A 21232-nucleotide genomic window follows, 5' to 3' on the forward strand; every position below is an offset into this window, starting at 1 on the left:
CTGTGTCATAGTTTTGTGACTTCTCTTTTAAAAGAAACATTAAAATTGTATCTTTTTATTCAACTGTTCAAAAAACTTGGGCAACAAGAACTGTTTTAATTTTGTGTTTAAAATGTACCACACCAGGAAAAAAACAACAGAGTTTGACTTACTTTTAGCATCCCACAAAATGTCTTGATCTGGAGGAGCAGCAAACAGAATGTAAAGACGTATGGTGTCAATGCCATATTCTTTCACTAATTCTTCAGGATCTATTCCGTTGTGCTTAGATTTGCTCATTTTTTCCCATGTGACTTGGAGTTTCTCACCAGTTTTTAGGTGAACTGGTTCGGTGCCTAAATATTAAGACATACACAAAATATTAAAACAAATTTTGCTCACCTGTAACAACCATTGATTTGGTTATCTAAGCATATTAAGAAACAACTATTTCTATTTCTTTTGCTGTTTGTTTGCAGGTGAGGGGAAATAATTGTAAAAGTAATAACCCTTTTCCCTCCCCAGTTTTTCCTACTTTCATATTTTAATGCAGGTAACATCCAAATACTTCCATTGCCTCATGACAGAAAGTGTCCTTCTACCATTTGGAAGCTGTATTTTGGCACTCATCCTACGTGCTTGACAGCCTCTGAGATTTAAGCATTGTTATAACCATACCATTTAAAACTTCCTAGATAGGTATACCAATTTGGTACAATTTTGAGCTGCTGTTGGCTTTTATGGATCCAGGTTTATAACTCCAATTGTTATCCTGGCAATAACCTGACCTCTGTTGAATGAGTTTAAGGATGGAAAGGGGCATTTACACTGGTAAAGGTGCACCCAAGCAAAACCACCTGTTGTTCTTTATGGAAGAAATAGGATAGTAGATAATGGTAGCGTAACAGGTTCTTTTGTCTGTTTTTAATGGTCTTATGGGATTTGTATTCAGGAGAAGAGCAGAGCAAACAAAGCTGCACGAGGGAAGTGCTTAAGGGAGGCAAATGTGACCAAGCCCCTCTTGTTGCTCCTACAGCTCCCCAAACAAGGGCAGATGATTCAGCTTATGCAGTGAAGGCACTGGGAAGAACTGAGAAATAGCACTTTTTCCTATACCCATTACACATGTAAAATTTACCAAATATACCACCAGCTGTGTTAACTTTGCCAGTGTTTTTGTAGTTTATCTGTCTGATGGGACTACTTACTCCATTCAGCAAGCTGCTGAGCACTGTCTTACCAAAACTGACTTCTGGTCCTTTGGACTACACTGGAGCTAAAATAATATCATAGCACTGTTTCTGTATTTAGTTGCAATTAAAAGTTGCTAGATTAGTAGGGTCTCTTTACACTCAGCAGTGGATATGAATCCCAAACTCACAGAAGACACTCTCTGATTGTGATATTACAAGGATTCATTTTTCTCCACCAAAGTTTCCCAGCACTGAGTCCTGTATGTCTTCTTTTAACTGAAGTAGTCCCTGACTTTCTGTATGCACTTGTGCTGGTTTTCCCATGCTTTTTCTCTTACCAGTGAAATCAATCTCCTCTCTCTTCAAATACTGGCCTGTTGATGTTAGTCTGAACGTCTGATTCTTGATAAGACCTTGAACCAAAAGCTTATGGAAAGGCTCCCTAAGGATGGAAGGATAAAGAAACGTTTATGTTGAAAACAGCTTTCAAAAGCATACTTTAGATTAAGCCTCAGATGTTGAGCCAATCAGGCAGTTATTTAACGAAACAAGAATTTCACGATGACTGTGCATAAATGGTTGCCACCTTAGAAAGAGCACTTTCTGCATTTATTCATGGTGCTGGGCTGACAAGTGTAGGTATTTATTTGTATTCTGTACACATTCTTGCATCCTGATTTAGTGCTGAGTTATTACAATGCCACTTCTCAAATTAGCATACAGATAATACACAGAAGTTCCTTGGCCAACTGTGGAAGTTTACCAAGTCTAAGCTAAATCCCCATTTGCAGAAGTGGGCAAGTACAAAACCCTTATATTTTTTAGAAATATTTAGTTCTAACTTCTCTCTAAGAAATGCAGTATTTTGGAACAAATCAAATGCTCGCTGCACATTTCTTTCTATAAACTGAGAAGGTAGTTTCTCTAACATAAGCATTTGCATGCCTTGCCTCTTTGCAGAACTAACCGTGAAGACCTAGCTGTAAGAAAAAGAGTACACAAGAAAATGGCAATGCTGGAAAGTTCACTTCAGTGGATCAATTTTTATTTTTAGCATCTTGAACATTAAAACTTTAATTTTCTAAAAAAAAAGTTTACATCAGGAAGCGTAAGTTCTCACTCAATGTGTGTATCGCAGAGATAAAATGAGCCTTAAAAGCACCAAAGCTAAAGGCAGTAGGGCACTCAGCAAGAAAAAACTCTAAGTAAATACTTTTCCGGTTGACAGATACATTATTGCTTCTTCTGAGGATCTTACATTTCTAATTCACCGAGTCAGATGTCTATCACCGTTTTCACTGGAAAAAGGACAACAAAAGTAATCTCTAGAGGTTTTGGTCAGGAAAGTAAGGCAGTTGTAAAAGCAGTCCCAAGAACTTTAGTGGCCAGGAAAGAGGTATGGAGCCAGATCCAAAGGGTACAGATTTGGGGGAGTTTACCCATGGGATCCTCAGATACAAAGACACTGGTGACCATCATTTTGGAGGATGTACTAATCTGTCCTGCTCAGTATTGGCCAGTAACTCCTAATGCTCATGTGCTCAGCATTAAGATATCTCAATTCCCCACAATTCCACCTAACAAAGCCCCATGTGTCTACCAAAACACTTGTGTACAAAGGATGTATCACTTGTATTTACATATTTTTCAAAAATCTAGAATAAATCTGTCCATCTAAAGAAGAAACAATAAAAACAGGCTTCTGTATTTTACTTTATGTTTACAAAAATCACAGTCCAAAACACTATTTACTTTTGTGGTGTCTATTTCATATTTCACAATCTTATGAAATATAAGCACGTCGATCATGAGGAAAATTTACTTAATGATTTAAAGCACAGTAATTTATTCAATAAAATATTTAAATCATTATTAAATTATACAATAAATGTGCATGTTTTTACTGTATTAAAGCAGATGCCTTCTAAATGCTACTCCTTAAAACTTTTGATGACTATGAATCAAGGAGATATTTCAAAGAAAACCTTTAAATCAGGAGAGAGAAAGCAACAGGCTTCAAACTTTATCTTCAATATATTCATGTTTGAACAGGAGTTCCCTTCCTTGCATATTTTGCATACTTCCAAATACTGTGCAAGTACTGGCACATGGTGTACCATTCAGTCACCAAGCAGCACTGGTCTGTACCATGCTACCTGCTTTTATCAACGATATGAAGTAAGAGGATCTGTATAAATATTTTCTGAAGTCAGGTTTGAACACAGGTTGCCTGAAAAATCATCGTATTTATAAGTGAGTTAAAGTAACTTAGGGAGATGAAAAATGAAGTCAAATTTGGACAGTAGAAACAAACAAACAAACAAAAGTATTTTAAAAATAGGAGGCAATAATCAGCTCAAATCTCAATTATCTCAAATTATCAAAATTAATGAAAAGACAAATATTGGGAATAAAAGTCCTGCAATCCTATCAGCAACAAGCAAGTACAAAAATACTTTAGGAGATAACTTTCCAGGACAGTTTCTTCTACAAACTAAATAAACTACACCACCAAGGAAAAACAAAAACATTTTGTTCTCCTACCATTCAGTACTTCAGTCTGTTTAAGATTTCAATTATTAAAATAGCTACACTTGTTGCTAACTAAAATAAAGCTAATGTGGTAGCCAGAACATCAAAATCAGATAATATTCTCCACTGGAAGTGATTTTTCAGGGAACACTTATTTTTTAATGACAAAGCGTTAGTTCAGATCATATGCCAAGTTATTAAAAGCTGAATGCAGGAATGAGCATTTCCTATTTTTGTTTATGCTGACAGAGGCTACAAAAATGCAATACAAAATACATTACCAAGTATGGGGAATAAAAAACTCCACATGTTCCTAGTGGGAGACCGCAGGAGAATGGAGAAATGCCCAAAACGAGAAAAACAGAGCCTGTCTAATAAACACAGGGCTCAGAAACAAATTGAGCCCTGTAATGAATTTCTCCTGATGTGCAGTGTGGCTTTGCCAGTGTTGTAATGGCTCCATCGCATGGTCAGATGTAGAGTGACACTCTGATATGCACTAATAAGGCTGTACAACTGTAACTTTCCCCTTCATAGAAACTGGTGTGCTTCCTGACTATGGAAGGGAATGGCAAAGATGCCACAGCACAGCACTTGGGGTAATTCTGATCTAAATACTGCAACACCAGCCTGTGGCCTGGCATCATAAAAACCTTGTGAGTAGTATGGCTGGGAAGCAATTGAAACTAAGCTGTGTCCATACAGACAGACCAGACCTTTCCAGCACAATAAACGAAGAGGTGGCTTGAGTTTCTCTGGATGCTCAGTCACATTTTAGATTATAAAGATGCTGAAACAGGATACGCCTTTACCTGCCTTTTTTGCACCACTGCTGAAGTATGGGCACTTTGGCCTTCTTTTTATGCAGCTTTTGATCATCTTGCACATCAGATGGGTGCTCACCTGTGCAGTCTGTTTTGCATCTCCAAGGATTACCCGTACTAGGTATGAAGCGTGTAACCCACCTTTTCTCCCTCAGAAATTTTCCTATACAGGTTCAGGTCTGTGACAGACCAATCTCTCTGTACAGGAGCACACAATGGATGAAGGAGCAAGCACGAGTGACAGCTAAGTGCTCCTGCTCAGTGCCACATCCTCAGGCTTCTGACTCTGCCCTGGGTAAAGCAAGTAGTGGGACTTTCAATCCAATTACAAATGACCCAGCTGGGTCTGTGGAGTCTGCAACAGTGATAAATACCGGACTGAGAAGAAGGGACAGCACTAGCAAGGGAGCTCACTGAATGTGTCTGCATCCCACATCTTTAGGAAGCTGAGAAAGCCCAGTACTGTGCCCCAGAGCTGAGACAAGACCTTGGTCAGTCAATGGCAGCTGAGTTCAGAAGCTCATGAAATGTGCAGTTAGATCCATCTGAAACAAGCTGGCAATCCCATAGGAGGCCACAATATAAATGCCTAGGGGGGTAGGAGCAGATCATTTTAGGCAGAAGAAAGATCAGACGATATTGAACAGCCAGACCATACAGTCAATAGCTGAGTGCTTTTAATGAAAATCAACACTTGTGATCAAGTCCCTAATGAACTTTGAGATGCTCTAACACCCTTCCTTTATAGAATAAGCTTTTTCTGTCACAGATACCTTATTTTATTCTGTAATGCAGCTGTATAAAAATAGCACCTTCTTATTCAACACATTTGCTTTCTATCAGAGTCCTATCTGCTGACTTAATGGAAACAATAAACTTTTTTTATTGCTTTATAATCCTTCAGGGAAGATGTGCTAGATTCCATTTACAATTATTCATCAGACAGAGCTGATTACTAAAGCCTAGGGAAGAGCCAAATTCTGTGCAACTTTTACCTGCAATACTATGGTTGAGCAGGTGTACCTGAGTGTGTCAACACACACACACCATGGTGCATTAAGCTGGAATAGATGAGGTAGGTGCTGGTCCCAGCTGCCTACATGGCCCCTCTCCCAGTGGTGGTGACAACTGCGAGGGCTGACTGGTCTGTGAATTAAATCCAGAACTGCTGCAGCTTACAGATTGCTAAAACAAAACAACATCAATTTGAGCTTCATCTCTTGTCACACGAACCAGTACCCAGAGGGTGCTATTTATGCTGTCCTGTCATTATTAGAGAAAATGAGCAACTCTTCCCACCATTTCCAGTTCAATGCATTAAGAAAAAAATAAGAGCATGCTCCATCTCCAGGGGATATTTAAACTACATTTACACCTGGACAATTTTAGATGCCAACAAACATTGCATTTGATATGAAAGTGTGACATCTGTAAATGAATGGCCTATAATATCTCTATTGTAATAATGTGCATTGTATGCAAGGAAATTGCTTTGCAAATCTGAATTATGGAATTTTTAACTTCTGATTGCAACCTCATTGTTATATTAACTGTCATTAATACAGGATTAAAGACTATCAGGAAAATAATCAATGAAAGTAAAGAGGCTAAGGGCCAAACAATGAAGATTTTCATGAAGAAAAGCTATCAAAGTGAAAAATATAGATTATTGGGGGAACCTCATAAAATTTGTCAGGATACTAGGTAACACTATGCACCTACAGATGCAGCAGAATTTTCCTACATGTAATTTAATCAGTGAACAGAACTGAGCTACTACAGAAAGGTGAACATGCACAAGGGGGCAGTGTTTTTTAATGCTTTAATACACTTAATACGTTTAAGATATATATTTTCCCTCAGAGCTGTGGGCTTCAATACCATGACTTTAAGCTTGCTAACAGTAAGCTTGTTGCTTCTGATCACCCTTTCACCCTTTTTGGATCTCTGAGATATGCCCTTGAGCAATCCTAACTATGCAAAAGTGGCTTCTGACAAATGCTAAAATGTTATTTTAAAAATGTTGGAATATTTATAGAGGAGATGCAATTTCCATATCAAAACAACCTAATTTGACTTCATGGCTTAAAAGCACCTAATGTTTTAACTTGTGTAGAGCTAAAGCAAGCAAGCGATTTTATGCATGGTGAGGAATTTGTTACAGTCATCTTGCATTCTGAACACATGTACAAGCAGTACAAACAACAGGTCCTAGGGGCATTGCTGTAACACATCTCCATGTGTGCAAGTTCTTGAGTTTCTATGTGACCTCAAAGGGATTCTCTACAGTCTTTCAAACTACTCCTACAGAAAGCAATTTTGATTTTCTCTGCTGCTGTCACTAGATATAGTCAGTGCTTCTTGTGCATTTTTTTCATTGAAGTTAGAGACTTCCTCTGAAATTTCCCGCGTTTAGACCAGTCTGCACTGCACAGCTTTGGTGCTGTTGCTCTGTCACAGCAGAATGTGAACAAAACACATTCCAAATTAATAGAGCTACAGAATCATAGGTTGGAATGGACCTTTGGAAGTCATTTGGTCCAACTCTCTGCTCACAGCAGACCTAACTTCAAAGTTAGAACAGGTTCCTCAGGGCCCATCCAGATGAGTTTTTAAAATATCCAGTGATGGAGATCTTGCAACCTCTCTAGTCAATCCGTTCCGGTGTCTGACCTCCTTCACTGTCACATTTTTTCTGTCTATGCTGACTGTTACCTCTTTTCATTTCTCTGGACATGTCTGGTTCTGTCTTCCTTTTAATCCTCCTTTAGTAGCAGCAGACTGCAACTAGATTCCCTCCTCATCCTCCTCTTCTCCAGGGTGAACATGCCCAGCTCCCTCAGCCTCTCTTTGTATGCCACGTGTTAGTTCCCAATCACCTTCGTGCCCCGCCACTGGATCCTCTTCTGTTTGATAATGTTCCTCACACTTGAGGCCTCAAAGGAGGACACGATGTTCCAGATGTGACTTCCTGAGCACTGAGCAGGACATGCTTTTGCTAACACAGTGCAGTATGTTCCCATGCCTACTGCTGACTCACATCCAACAGTGTTCTCTAGGACCCCCAAAACATGTCTCTGTAGTGCACCTTCTTACTTAGTTGTCCCAGCCCCTGCTGTTTCCATATGTAGTCTGTTCTGTGTACAGGACTCTACATTTGTCTTTGCTGAACTTCATGAGATTCCTGTCACCACTACTCCCAGTGTGCTGTGATCAAAGAACCTGCAGAGGGCACATTTTGTTGCACTGTCTGGGTTGTTGATGAAGATGTTAAATAGAATTAGCCTCAGCAATGACACCTGAGGAACACCACTTGTAAATAACTACCAGTCAGACTTTGAACCACTGACTCTTTGAGCCTGTCTTCCCAGCCAGACCACGAGGATGCCATGGAAGTATTAGAATGAGTCTGGAGGGGGGCCACAAAGATGATCAGGGGGCTGGAGCAGACAGGCTGAGGGAGTTGGGGTTGTTCAGCCTGCAGAAGAGAAGGCTGCAGAGAGACCTTATAGCGGCCTTCCCGTACCTAAGGGGGAACTACGGGAAAGCTGGGGAGGGGCTCTTTGTCAGGGAGTGTAGTGAGTACAATAGGGAGCAGCCCGCAATGGTGATGGGCAGCTCCTTCAGCACCCCGGGATGCATCCCATTTGGTCCCATGAACCTGTAGGTGTCTGATTTTCTTAACTGATCCCTAACTCAGTCCTACCCTACTTTGTGGAGTATCCCTCTCCCCCAAACTCTCCTACTAAGCACAGACATTGACAACAAAAGCTTTGGCAATAATTATCCTTCATTTCTAGGCTATTTGTCTGATTTTGTATCAGGCCGACATTTTCCTTGATGTTCCTGTCAATGTTTCTGCTGAAGTCCTTCTTACTGCCTTCACCTTCTTCAGGAGTTTCAATTCTAGATGAGCTTTGGCTTATCCTAATTGCACCCCGCCTACCCAGCCAATGCTTCTGCGTTCTTCCAGGGGTAGCCTATTCCTACTTCCACTCTCTGTGTGCTTTTTTTTTAGTGCTTGAGGTCACTCAGGAAGCACCTTATCAGCCAAGCTGTCCTCTCCAAACTTCTTAGGTTTTTTTGCACACCAGAGTGGAGGACCACTTACTTTGCAAGCAAATCTCCCCTTCCTTGTGGTCTCAGTTTACAGTAACAGTACTTCAGCCACCACAGTTAATGTTGTTTAGGGAGGTAGAAGAATTTGACTAGCAGAACTCTTTTTGCTGCTGTGTTACAACTCCACTAGATGGCTGACAGATCAGCATTGTAAAGCATTTTGTAGCACTGTCAAGCCTGAAATTGCTTGCAAGAAAAAGCTGTGAATTTCTCTTCTAAAAGAAATAGTGCCTATGACAGAAAGGATCAGCTTTCAGAGGCCCATTCTGTCAAGGAAGGAGCTCTTCCTGCTGCAGCTAAGCAAGCTGGAGGCAACAGGGTGAACCACAGGTACAGAAATCATCCACAATTTCAAATACATCTGCACTGTAAATTATTTTGCATGCAAGAACAAGTAATGAAAACAGAATTACCTCTTTTCATCAAATGATTATGAAATAACTCAGGGAAATATTCCACTGGCCCCATTACCTACTCCATCTTTTCTGGCGTACGGCTACTTAAATTCAAGCATTGTAGCAAAACCACTACATTTAAGAGAGTTCAGTGTCATGTATGTAGGTTTTACATCAAGTTTTGGGAGTAAAGAATGAATGCAGAGGAGTTGCCAGCTAAGAAATTACTAAGCAGTTATTGTTACGGGATCACTCGTTCTGACTTAATGTATTCAAACATCTCTGCTGATGGGAGAACAGGACAGAATACAGGTGAATGTTTCACTGTTCTGCCACTAGCATCCTCTCAGTAGAGGCATTCCTGGGATGGCATTTTAAGGTACAAAAGGGCAGAATTTCAGTGGAAATTGGGTCATCAAGTTGGGAACCTGACAGAACAAAGAATAGAACAACAAATGACTCACCTTTCTGCCTCAAGCTTTACTCCTAACCAAAACAAGGGATAATGAACTGGGCTACAACAGCATCAGTAATAAGAGTAGTTAAAAGTTATTAAATTAAAGTAATTGAATAAAAATAAATTAACAGCAGAAAAAAATATGTTGCTTTTGATTACCAAAAGACATATTTTGTACTGTTCAGCTCCAAAACTGCAATGAATTACAGGAGTGCTTAGTTTTATACATCTACTTGGTTCCACTGGAATTAACGGTATTAGTGTGCAGGAAGTAAAATAATTTGAAATAACAGCATTACTCAGAATGCCTGAAGTTACTCGTTTATGTAACCTTTTGCAAGCTGAAAATCTACAGCAACATTTTAGCACTTGCTCTGAGCCAGTTAATAACCATGTAGTAAATAAACATGCTATGTATGCATACATACAGAAAATGTAACAGACTGTAAGAAACCAAGTATTTAGCCAAGACTGATGAGCAGAAAAATTCAGACCTATACGTTCTATTATCATAACAATGTTCAATAACATTCCTGCTAGACAAATGAAATCTGAAAGATTTTTATAGAAATATGTAAGGCTTACTTGTGTTTGGTCATCTTCAGGTCATGGCAAAAATGGCTGAAAAACCTGGCATAGAATAAGTGCATAACTGCGTGCTCCTTTCCTCCAATGTACAAATCCACAGGCATCCAGTAGTTAGCCAAGTCACTATTAAAGGGCCTGAAAAAAAAATAGGAAAAATACAATGTGAAGAAGAAAGATCAGCTCTTCTAATGTAGCTCATCATATCTGACTGGGCAAGACTATTTAATGAGAGCTACAAATATACAATAAAACTTTAATTTTGCTATCAGATCTTTCAATTTTTTTAAGAAGTGGTAAGCTTTTTGAATCATATAGAAAAAAAAATTAATCTCCACTTAAAAACAGCTCAACAAAAATGTTATTTTCATATATTTTAGATGTTCAACTAAGATTTCACGCATCACCTCAGAAAGTGATGGAAGTATTATATTCTATAGAATCTTTTTCATAAACACCCTGTGGCTAGCCCTTAGATTTTTTACTATTTACCAACACCAAGTTTTACATGAAAATATACTACCATATACTCAAAAGACATGCCCACTTAAAAACAGTTGCTTTTTTTTTAATCGGAGGTTTGCATTGTTGCCATTAGAGGGCAATGTAACAGCTTATAGTGCTGCAAAACGTTCTGAAGAGTCAGATAGGTCATCGTCCTCAAACTGGAGGATGCTCTGTGAATTTACAGTAAATGTTGGTGGTACTTTATAGTATATTTTCTACATTATTTGAGGCCACTCTGCATCGTTTCTTAGCATTGCTTGCTGCTTTGTTAAATATTTGTATGTCTGCTGTAATGGGCTCCTACTTGCATGTATGTTCTTTAATGTATTCTTTATAGCACCATTATAACAAATTTGTTTGTTTGTCAGCTTATTAAATTATTCCATCTGTAACTTTTTTTTTTTTTGTGATAGCAACACCTTTTTTCCTCACAGATCACCCCAGAAGCAAATCATGGATGTGACATTCATGTCTTTAGTGGAACAATTCAAAACTGACTGCTCTTCACAGAGTTCCAAGATCAACAGAGTAATTCTCCCAAATTCTGGGTTTATGAAATGACTTACAGAAATAAAGGTTTGAGTATATGTAGCTCAGAAATTAACAAATATATAAAATGGAAATAGAGATCTAGTACAGAAATCCATACAAATGCTTTTATTTCAATATAAAACATATTCAGCTACACTAAGCGGTTACTTTGACAGCTGGATGTTGCATATGACTCTTTCATCTTCATCAGGAAAAGTCCCTGTTAATATTTCAAATTGTCACTGGAGAGAAAGCAATCCATTTCACTTAAATAATATTATTAACAATGAATTCACACTGTCACTAGAAAGTAACTAATGTGAAACAGAAGTGTTCACAGAAGAGTTTTCTTTAGTTTAACTTATGGATTACCTGGATGTGTGCTGCCAATATAAAAAAATAACTGGTCCAGCTATACCTAAATCACTTGGTACCTAGCATGCACCTAGACATTGTTCAGGGCAATATGTAAATAAATAATCAACCCCCAAATATCCTTATATGTGGTATCAATATCAAAAATGCAACTCTTTTTATCTTAATTACACTACATAGTAGTACTGTTCCACTAAATCCTCTTTGTAAAAGGGAACAAGAAAAAATACTTTTGTATTTTACCCATATCTCATATAAAATCAAGCAGCCGAAACAGACACCTGAATGGCATTCTTGATGTGACCTTCTCAAAGTGTGCGTGCTCCATATACATGAAGACACTTTACACAGACATCGAGAATACTAAAATGGAAATGTCAATAAGAAAAACAAAATACATTCCACCAGACTCATTCACCAACATGAAGCTCATTATCTCCCATAAGTTATCAGGATGACAGAAGCCATTTCCTGGACGTTTTCCGTTTATCTGTGCAATAACTGACTGACATGAAAAATATTCCTCAAATTTGCTGCCATCATACTGTCCTCCAGAATGGCTCTCAAAATATTCAAGAAATGGTAATGGCCAGCCATCCAGTGACTGTAGGTGGCAATCTAATTTGGCCAGTGCATGTGAAATGCTTTCAGACAGCTGAGTCAGTCTCTGCAGGCTGATTTAATGCTGGTGTGACAACACCTCCAGGCACTATCAGCAGTGCTAATACAGGCAGACTACGATGCAGATAAATGGCTAAGTAACTACATCTATCTTTCCATACTCCTCATGCTACATCCACTAACACACAACCCATGAAAAATCTCTTTTTACTAATTACTAATTTAGTCAAAGTAATAATACACAGCAGAAGCTTGCTCTGATACCACTTCACTTTGCTTTTGTGCATGATGAAGTAGCCAGAGTTACTGGAACTCTGAAGAAAAGAAATTAAGGTGTAATTCTTCACAGCTGGATGTTACACCATACTATTCCTTCCCTTCCCAGTGGAAAAGTGCTATCTGTCTACACATCAAAATACTCAGTATATTACCAAGGAAGGTATGCTCAAAGCAAATTACCACAATCTCAGAGAGAGTCATGGTAGGCTGTCATTCTTGACAGCATCCTTCACTAACAACTATCTTTAGCTTCTCAGCTGAACATTTCCACTATGCCCCAGCCTTATAATGCCCTTTCATGCAAACTCTGCCCCTTCCCTCGTAGCTCCTGCACTTATACAACACTGTCTACATGTACTGCTCTTGTGCATTTCCTGGCATGGGAACAACCAAATGCCACAATTTTGGAGCAATTCCTAGTCAGCCCTGTGCAGCTCTCAGGCATAGGGCAGACACAAAACCAGGTTAGCACATGGGTTTAAACTGGCTTCTGCAAAAGCAGTTAAGCTAGAAGCACCAGCAAATCTGGCCTCTTTCCTCCTCCTTTCTTCCCTTCTACTCTGTAAAGTTGGCTTGCCCACCAGATGGCCCTGCATCTGGACCTTACCTGTCAGTGTTGTGAGGGTCAGTGTATCTCAGGTAATACCAAGCAGAATCAACAAATGTATCCATGGTATCAATTTCTCGCCTTGCTGCTGACTTACACCTGAGCCAGAGAGACACGTAAGAACTATTTTTAGGTAGGTGACAAGCTTGGCAAAAAGAATAAACATGTACAGAGCGTCCATGAAGAAATTTAGATTTAAAACTGAAAGAGTCTGAACAGCTTGAAGAGTGATATGTTCAGAAAAAGTCCAGTGTGAGTAATAGCACCAACTCTCCTTTCTCCTCTATCCTAAACGAAACAAAATACAAACCAAAAAAGAGTCAGAACATCCATAATATAAAGCAATAGCAGAAGACTACACAGTACAAGACAGCCTTCTCAATCACATGTTCCTGGATTTTTTTAGACATGTCATTAAAAAAAAAAAAAGACTAAGCAAGCTTTAGAGCATAGACAAGCATTCTTTGCCTTAAAGTTAGTGAGTACTGTATATATATCACACTTGCCAGGTACCAGCAAACAAATCATTTTATAAACACTCAACAGAAGGAGCAGGTGTTTGCCTCTCACTGATTGTTTTTACAAAAATGTCTTTTCAGATTCCATTTATAATCTCTATGAAAAAAATGAACTTAGTTCAGTTTCGACTTTCACTGAGATGTATCAAATCTCTTCTAAAACTTGCAGCACAATTTTAATTTGTAATTACTGAGAATCGATTTTTTGCTAGGAGTTACACTGGCAGCACTGAGAAATAGTTTTAAATGACATTTTAGAAGCTCGGGTTATTTTCCTCTAATTTCTCCCAAACAAATTATTTATTTGTAGGAGTCAATAATTACATTTAATAAATTTCCATTTGTTGCAATAGATCTCTCTTTAAAAACTTTACTGCGAAAACAATGCAATTTCTCTAAAGTAAGCCTTTGCAACCTGTCACAAGCTTGTGTATAATATATTTAGTATCACCAGCTGTATGTAACAAATGGACACAACTTATAAATGCATGCAAAGTTACATGCAGTAAATACATGTATGTATACATGTAATGAATTTACTTAATAAACGGGCCTTTGCTATTTAATTTTTTCCAGCTGCATTTGTAGTCTGTAGTCTTGTAGTCTTGATGGTTGAGCTGCAACATGTACCTGCCTGTCTGCCTGATGCTTCAGCTTGGCTTGCCAAGGCAAGTTGATGAGAATATCACAGGTTTAGCATTTGCCTTCACTCTGTCTCTGCCCCACATCCATCTCTATCAGCAAGCTTTTCTTTCAACGGGAATAATGTAGCAAAGGAATTTTACTTCTTTGTATTTGTTTTGTTTTGAATACAGAATAACCGTGTAAGTTTCACGTATAAGCAGACTTGGCCAAAATTAAACTGCATTATACAGAAACAGTGAAAAGCAAGAATACTTTATAGTCATTGAACCATAATTATATCTGCTTCGTGCCTCTGCTGTTGCTTGTACTCTAAATGGACATGGCTCACTAACACAGAGACAGCATGGACATCTTTCAGAATTTATATAACAGGCACAATACTGTAATTTGATTAGACGATATTCAGACAACTAACACAATTACCTGAACTTGTATAACAATGAATAACTTAGGCATCTCTTTCCATTTATGATTGCTAACATTATTGTAGCTCAAATCTGAGTACTCACAGACCTTCATATCTTTCCATCTTGCTTTCCTTATTAATTCTAGATATTAAATGCAACTAATGAAAAAAAAAACTCATTATGGGAGAGAACAACTAAAGGAAAGGATGACATAACTTCTCAGAGCAAGGAAAAACGGGGGTAGGAAGACTATGCACACAAAGGCAATAGCTCAAAGGATTTGAAATTGTAGCAGACATATGGATGATCAATATTGAAGACAGCTATCAAGGAAGTTAAATAAAAAAGCCAAATAAATGTGATTGTAATAATAAAAAAGTTATTTTCAGCAAACTCTCATGTTCTAAGCTAAGAAATGATCCTGTTCCATTATTTCTGATTAAACAAATGCCCTTGGTAAACTTTAAAGTATGGTAGCCACAATAACTATACAGAAACAGTAAGGATTTGCTACATATCAAAAGCACTTTGTTGCACAGTAAGCAATAAAATTATTCCTGAATTAATGTTAGAAAGAAGCCAGGATTGTAGACAGTAGCTTTCAATAAAATCAGAAAAAAAAACAGTTAAAATTAGCAATTTTAGACTAGACCATTCGTGGGGCCTTTACTAAACCTGAAGATCTTAGCAAGAATCACACTTTAAAATACGTAACTACATGTAATTTAAATAGGCATATCTGAGAAGAAATTTTCTAGGCAGATACATGAAAGTAAACGTGCGTTTTATTTAAAATACATGTTACCAACAAAGATCAAAATACATGTTTCCAGAGAACCACAGAACTGCTTTGCCTGAACTACCTAATTAGAAATGAAAACCACAGCGATGTTCTATCCTGGATAATGTTAAAATAAAGTGGCTTGTTACAAAACTGCTGCATTGTCAATGAGAGCCCTATGTCCATTTATATGTCTGGTTCTCTTGCCTGGCAGCCTGACAACGTACCTCCCATTTAGTCAGTCTGTTAGCAGCAGTATTGCATTACACTGCTGATGAAAAACTTCTCTGGGATAACTCACGTTCTACCAGTTCCTTCTGCAGAACCTGTATGCACACTCTAGAGTGCACAGTATCTAAGCAGTCCCCAAGATCAGACACCTGATTTTCATGACTTATCTCTTGCTACTTAATTTGAGCTGTTTCATTTCTTTAACAGCTGGGCTACTAACAATAAAGATTGCAACACTGACAAGATGCATATACTTACTATCTCCTTCTATCTGAACTATAATGCTGCCATCTGTAATGTACAGTGAATGTGATTCTTCAGGATAAAGAATAATATAGCTGAGGCAACACTTTACTGTTGGACTATTGTTAAGAAAATGAACACGATATTAGTTTCCTTACCAAAAGGAAATATTTCAATAAACATCATAAGCTTTGTATGAACACTGCTGGTGAAAAGTAATGAAAATTCTTGCAGTAAATAAAGTGAAAAACACAGTTAAGAAAGGAAGGGCAGTGAGGAGATAATTCTGTTTTCCTGTTTTCATTCCTCCAACTTCAGATCAATGAGGTTTGCTTCAGCTTGTTTATGAAGCAGCAGCAGTGGGTGGCTGTATTGCAAATAAGGAGTTTTACAGAGTACAGAATGAAAAAAAACCACACCCCTTACACTGGGTCAGACTAAATATCCTGCTGGATTAGTGTCCTGTCTCAGAGTGGTCAGCTGTCAGCGCTTAAGGAAAGAGCACACAAAACATGCAAGTACAAAAGTGATCTCTCTCAGCCAGCACTAAATGCTTCATTTTCTTACCTTGGACAGGCACAGTTCACCCATTCTGGAACAGTTTCTAAAGGTGAAGCTCCCTTCCCTGTGAAAGTGGTTACACTGGGCAGCACCACAGGTAAATCTTCATAAGGCACAGGGACAGTGCCACACGTCTGACAGTGAATGACAGGAATAGGTGTTCCCCAGTACCGCTGTCGAGATATTAACCAGTCTCTTAATTTGTCACTCGTTAGGTCTCCACCTATTCCTTTATTTTTGGCTTGCTGGGTAAGAGCTTTTAAAGCCTCCTGCCGAGTCATGCCTGTGAACTGATTAGAAAAAAGAGAAGCAGAAGAAAGAAAAATTCATACTTTCTATCAGGGAAAATGCAAGAACACACAAAAATTTACAAATGCAATTTCAGAGAGACAAAGTTTAGGAGCCTCACATAATCCTCCCCTTCCCATTTCTTAACATCTTCCTACCCAAGAGGCTATTCACATACCAGTTACTTGATTCATTTAAACCCTCTTGTTCAAACAACAATGTTCTTGATGACCCAAAAAGAAATACGCTGAGAAAGAGCTCTGTAGACCCCTTTAGCCTTTGTTGCCTGCTATTTGTATTTTCTGCTGATATCTTAATCAACAGCTCTATGCTGAAACTTCCAGAATTTCACCAACAAAAGGTGGAGACTGAGAAAATGTGAACGGTAAACCATCTTTTTTCTCTTGTATTCATTTTGGGTTATTCTGTTTTTTTGCTTTCACATACATCTTAACCATTTAGACCCTACATTTCATGTAAGAGTAGACACAAAGGTCATATTCTACCAAATGCATCTTTTCAAGAGCTGTAACACCATATACACTTGATTTAAAAATAAGATTCCCATGTCACTTCATGCAGAAGTGCTACCAGAAAGCTTACATCACATTTCAATTAATACATAGAAAAATGTTTAGCTTAAAAATGTATTCCGATGATGAAAAATAAGAACCAGCTTTTCACATGCGATCAATTATTCAGTTTCTAGTATAAAACAGAGACCAGTTTCTAGTATAAAACTGAGGTAATTCTTCTGCTCTACTCTGCTCTTGTGAGAGCCCACCTGGTGCACTGCGTTCAGCTCTGGGGATTCCCCCAATAAGAAGAACATGGACCTGTTGGCCCAGAGGAGGGCTATGTGGGTGATCAGAGGGCACCCCTCCTAGGAAAAGAGGCTGGGAGAGTTGGGGTTGTTCAAGCTGGGGAAGAGAAGGCTGCAGGGAGACCTTATAGCAGCCTTCTGGTACCTAAAGGGGGACTACAGGAAAGCTGAAGAGAGATTCTTTATCAGAGTGTAGTGATAGGACAAGCGGTAATGGCTTTATGCTAAAAAAGGGGTAGATTTATTTTAGATATTCAGAAGAAATTCTTCACTGTGAGGGTGGTGAGGCACTGGCACAGGCTGCCCAGAGAAGCTGTGGATGCCCCATCCCTGGAGGTGTTCAAGGCCAGGCTGGATGGGGCTTTGGGCAAACTGGTCCTGTGGGAGGTGTCCCTGCCCATGGCAGGGTCGTTGGAACTAGGTGATATTTATGGAGTTTTCCAACTCAAGCCATTCTGTGATTCTGTGCTTTTACGATTAAATTCCTCTCAAAAATTTGGTTGCATACACTCAGTTTGAGTCTTAAAAATATAAAAAAAATAAAAAAATAAAATCCCTTTAATCAGGCAAAGTATTTGGGATGCTCAAGAAAACAGCTTACATTGTTACTGTAAGTTAGAAAGAACTCCATACTTGCATACCCACCTCTCCAGAATTAATGACTCTCTCCAGACCATTTGGCAATTTTTCAATGACTTCAGTGAAAGAAATGCCCAGATTCTTAGCTATTGCAGCATCTTCTGCACTAGTACTTGGAATTCCTAGGGAAAAAAAAAATCTGGTATTGACTAACATGGATATCAATCATCAGTTTGGGGATAAAAGTTTTTATTTCTATGAAACGCTCTTTTTAAGAATTTATGTTTGTCCAAAAGGGTTTAAAAATGTAAGAAAAATAAAAAATGTTTTCCTGTTCTTTAAGCAGTGAAATTCAAGCAGCAATAATTATTGACATATTTTCTCGGTAAACCAAATGTTAATCAACGTCCTACCTCAGAGCAAGCTGAAAATGAGATGGTTTAGAAAAAGCCTAAAAATTAAGCTATACAATTTAGACAAATAATCAATTTTAAATACAATTATATTAACTATATATAACATAAATACATATTTAAGTAATAAAAAATTAAATTTATTTTGCTAACATGACAAAAATATGAAACAGGTTATACAGTCTTCTTGTTTCAACAGTACATTTAATCTTTCAGCTTTCATAGCTTATTGAAATGTACCATAACTCAATAGTCCCCAACATTACTATCCTTTAACTTACTACGAAAGACATGATTTGTTTATCTCAGGGAAACAATTTGAGTAACATCAGTTTTCTATTCAGAATATATCTAGTGAGAGCACTTATGACCACTGTTAAAGTAATTCCTAGAAGTCCCAGTATTTAAGGCCCATGGTGCAATCTTTCCTTTCCATCTTCTTATTCAGGGGACAGTCTTACAATTTGAACACAAGTTTATCTAACTCATATAAAACTACTTATTATAGCAATTTACCAGCATCACAAAATGACACGTTATCTTTAAATATTTCTCATTCATATTGATAGATAGTGATGTTTTCCCTCTGATTTTGCTGCATGTATTTTAAAAGACAAGTTTTTGCTGATTTGGAGGGCTACCTTTCATGGCGTGTTAAGAAATTTCTTAACTTTATTATCTCTGTGTTATTTCTGAATAAATCTGTTAGTATCAGATATACTATTTCCACACTGAGATACATCCTACTGCATATTTTTTCCTCTTGGTGATAATTTCTTTAATATTTAATATGAACAATCTTGCACAATTACTGTCATCTTTAAAAGGTAAAGCAGCTTATTCTAAAAAATTTGATGCAAACATCAGGTTGATGAAAACTGTAATAACTCTCAAAATATTGCTAAGCGCATTCAAATTATTAATACACAAACTACTTTATTCAAAACCAGCTTAACAAACATATTTGATCAAGCAGTGAATTGCCTGCTACGGTAAATACATAAACCCTGTCAATACATGGAAATTCAGAAGCAGAAAACTAAAGAAAACCAAGCAAAACTCCCCTGTGACAAGTAACTTCCTAACAACAAAACACAAAATCACTATTTAATCTTTTCAGCAGATGCAAGCTCTTACAATTTAAGGGCTCAATTATAGCGTGAAGTCTGAATCTTAATTTGTCAAAGAGCCCTGCAGTCTACAACAGGTGTCTTCACCATATGTTCTACAAATGGAAAAAAGAGTACCCCAATTTTTGGTCTTCCTTCTGTTGAAAAGATGATTCTATAAAGCACTTTCCCAAAGCTCAACAGCTGGCATCCAGAACTTCCTGGGAAGATCTGGGATACTTCCAACAGACATAAGGCCAAGGTACATGTCAGTTAACAAGCTGGAAGCTTTTAATGAAAAATAAGATTAGGTATCTCAATTATTTGGCTTCTCTTACGCAAGGGGAGGTTCTGGTTTTCAAAAACAGATTCACTTCTAAAGTGTAAGATGTGGGCATGTAATAAGGAAGGTATACAGCCTAAGTAGATAATTTCAATCAGCCTTATGAGGGTCATCCAAGATACTTTTGCACAATGTTCTCAGTAAAAGCAGCATTTAGTAGCATGGCACAGCCACCTAAGTAGTTCCCCACAGTCAGCTAGTTTTATTCAGTTCTGTTGCTGTGCAGGAAAAGCCACCCCTGGCAGTGGTGTAGAGGATGTCATAGCAGCTGCAGAGAAGGAAAGAAGTAACAGCAAAAGGGAGAAAAGGAATAAGGATGGTAGTGCAATGGCAGGGTGTGTGTGTGTATGTGTGTGTGAGTGAAGAGGTATAAAAGAACCATATCCCATTAGTACTGGCACAGAACGTTGCCTGTTTATTTCAGCTAAGATGAAACCACAGCAAAAACTAACAGTAAACAAGACGCTTGGTGTGCACTATTGATGAAGATAAACCTTGCAGAAAAAAGATGGACATAACTATTAAAAGTTAGTGCAATTTCAAGTTTTTATTTAGAAGGACTGCCACATCATGTATGTACCTACCTGCCCAGGTTGAAGCGCTAGGCTCCCCGTGCAGGAAAGGAGCAAGATAGGCTGCTTCATGGGACAGCTTTGAGAACAGAAGCCCATTTCAGATGATTCAGATTATCTACTAGCAGTCTCCTTCCCCCTCTGTTTATGGAATCTCCTCAATCCTAAATTAGGGGCCTAAACTTATTACTTAAACTTAATACTTCCTTCAGAGCTAAAGAGTGTATGACAACTGTCCAAGACTACCTGAACAGTTACTGCCCACTCTGAATTAATTTCCTGATCTCAACACAAATATTATCAGGTAAAAGTCAAACTTGGAAATTTTGGATCTTTACTGGGGGAAACCTAAACCTGTCTGAAACATTTCTCTATAACTATGAGTATCATCTAGCTAAGCATATAAAAAAAAAAGTCAGTTATTTGCAAAATGTTTTTGTCAAACAATGGTACAGTTCTATTTTGATTAAGAATGGTAAGAGCCAAATACGCACGCATTGTAGGTAATCAATCCTCTTGAGATATGCAGATCCTCAAATTTAGCTCATTAAATGAACTAATTTTATAATATTTCCATTAAAATACATCATCCTGTAAATCTCTCCCCCAGACAGATTCTACATTGCTACTTTTCCTTTCCTTCTTCATTAATGAAGAACAGTAATGAAGAACAGAGTTCCAAAGTCCAGAAGAGAACTGCGATGATCAAAGATTT

General features: G+C 38.0%; 1 protein-coding gene across 2 annotated transcripts in view; it reads right to left on the reverse strand.

The window, feature by feature from the left end:
- Positions 1-21232, reverse strand: part of LARS2 (leucyl-tRNA synthetase 2, mitochondrial) — a 104003-nt gene that overhangs the window by 19770 nt on the left and 63001 nt on the right. For both annotated transcript variants that reach the window (XM_068674616.1, XM_068674615.1), the window contains exons 11-16: positions 18147-18262; positions 16397-16680; positions 13005-13103; positions 10085-10222; positions 1511-1614; positions 153-335 (exon numbers count right to left, since the gene is read on the reverse strand). In XM_068674616.1, the coding sequence (XP_068530717.1) occupies positions 153-335; positions 1511-1614; positions 10085-10222; positions 13005-13103; positions 16397-16680; positions 18147-18262 (924 nt within the window). The remainder of the gene's footprint in view (positions 1-152; positions 336-1510; positions 1615-10084; positions 10223-13004; positions 13104-16396; positions 16681-18146; positions 18263-21232) is intronic.

This window comes from Anas acuta, chromosome 2 (genome assembly GCF_963932015.1).
Source record: "Anas acuta chromosome 2, bAnaAcu1.1, whole genome shotgun sequence".
Taxonomy (NCBI): Eukaryota; Metazoa; Chordata; class Aves; order Anseriformes; family Anatidae; genus Anas; species Anas acuta.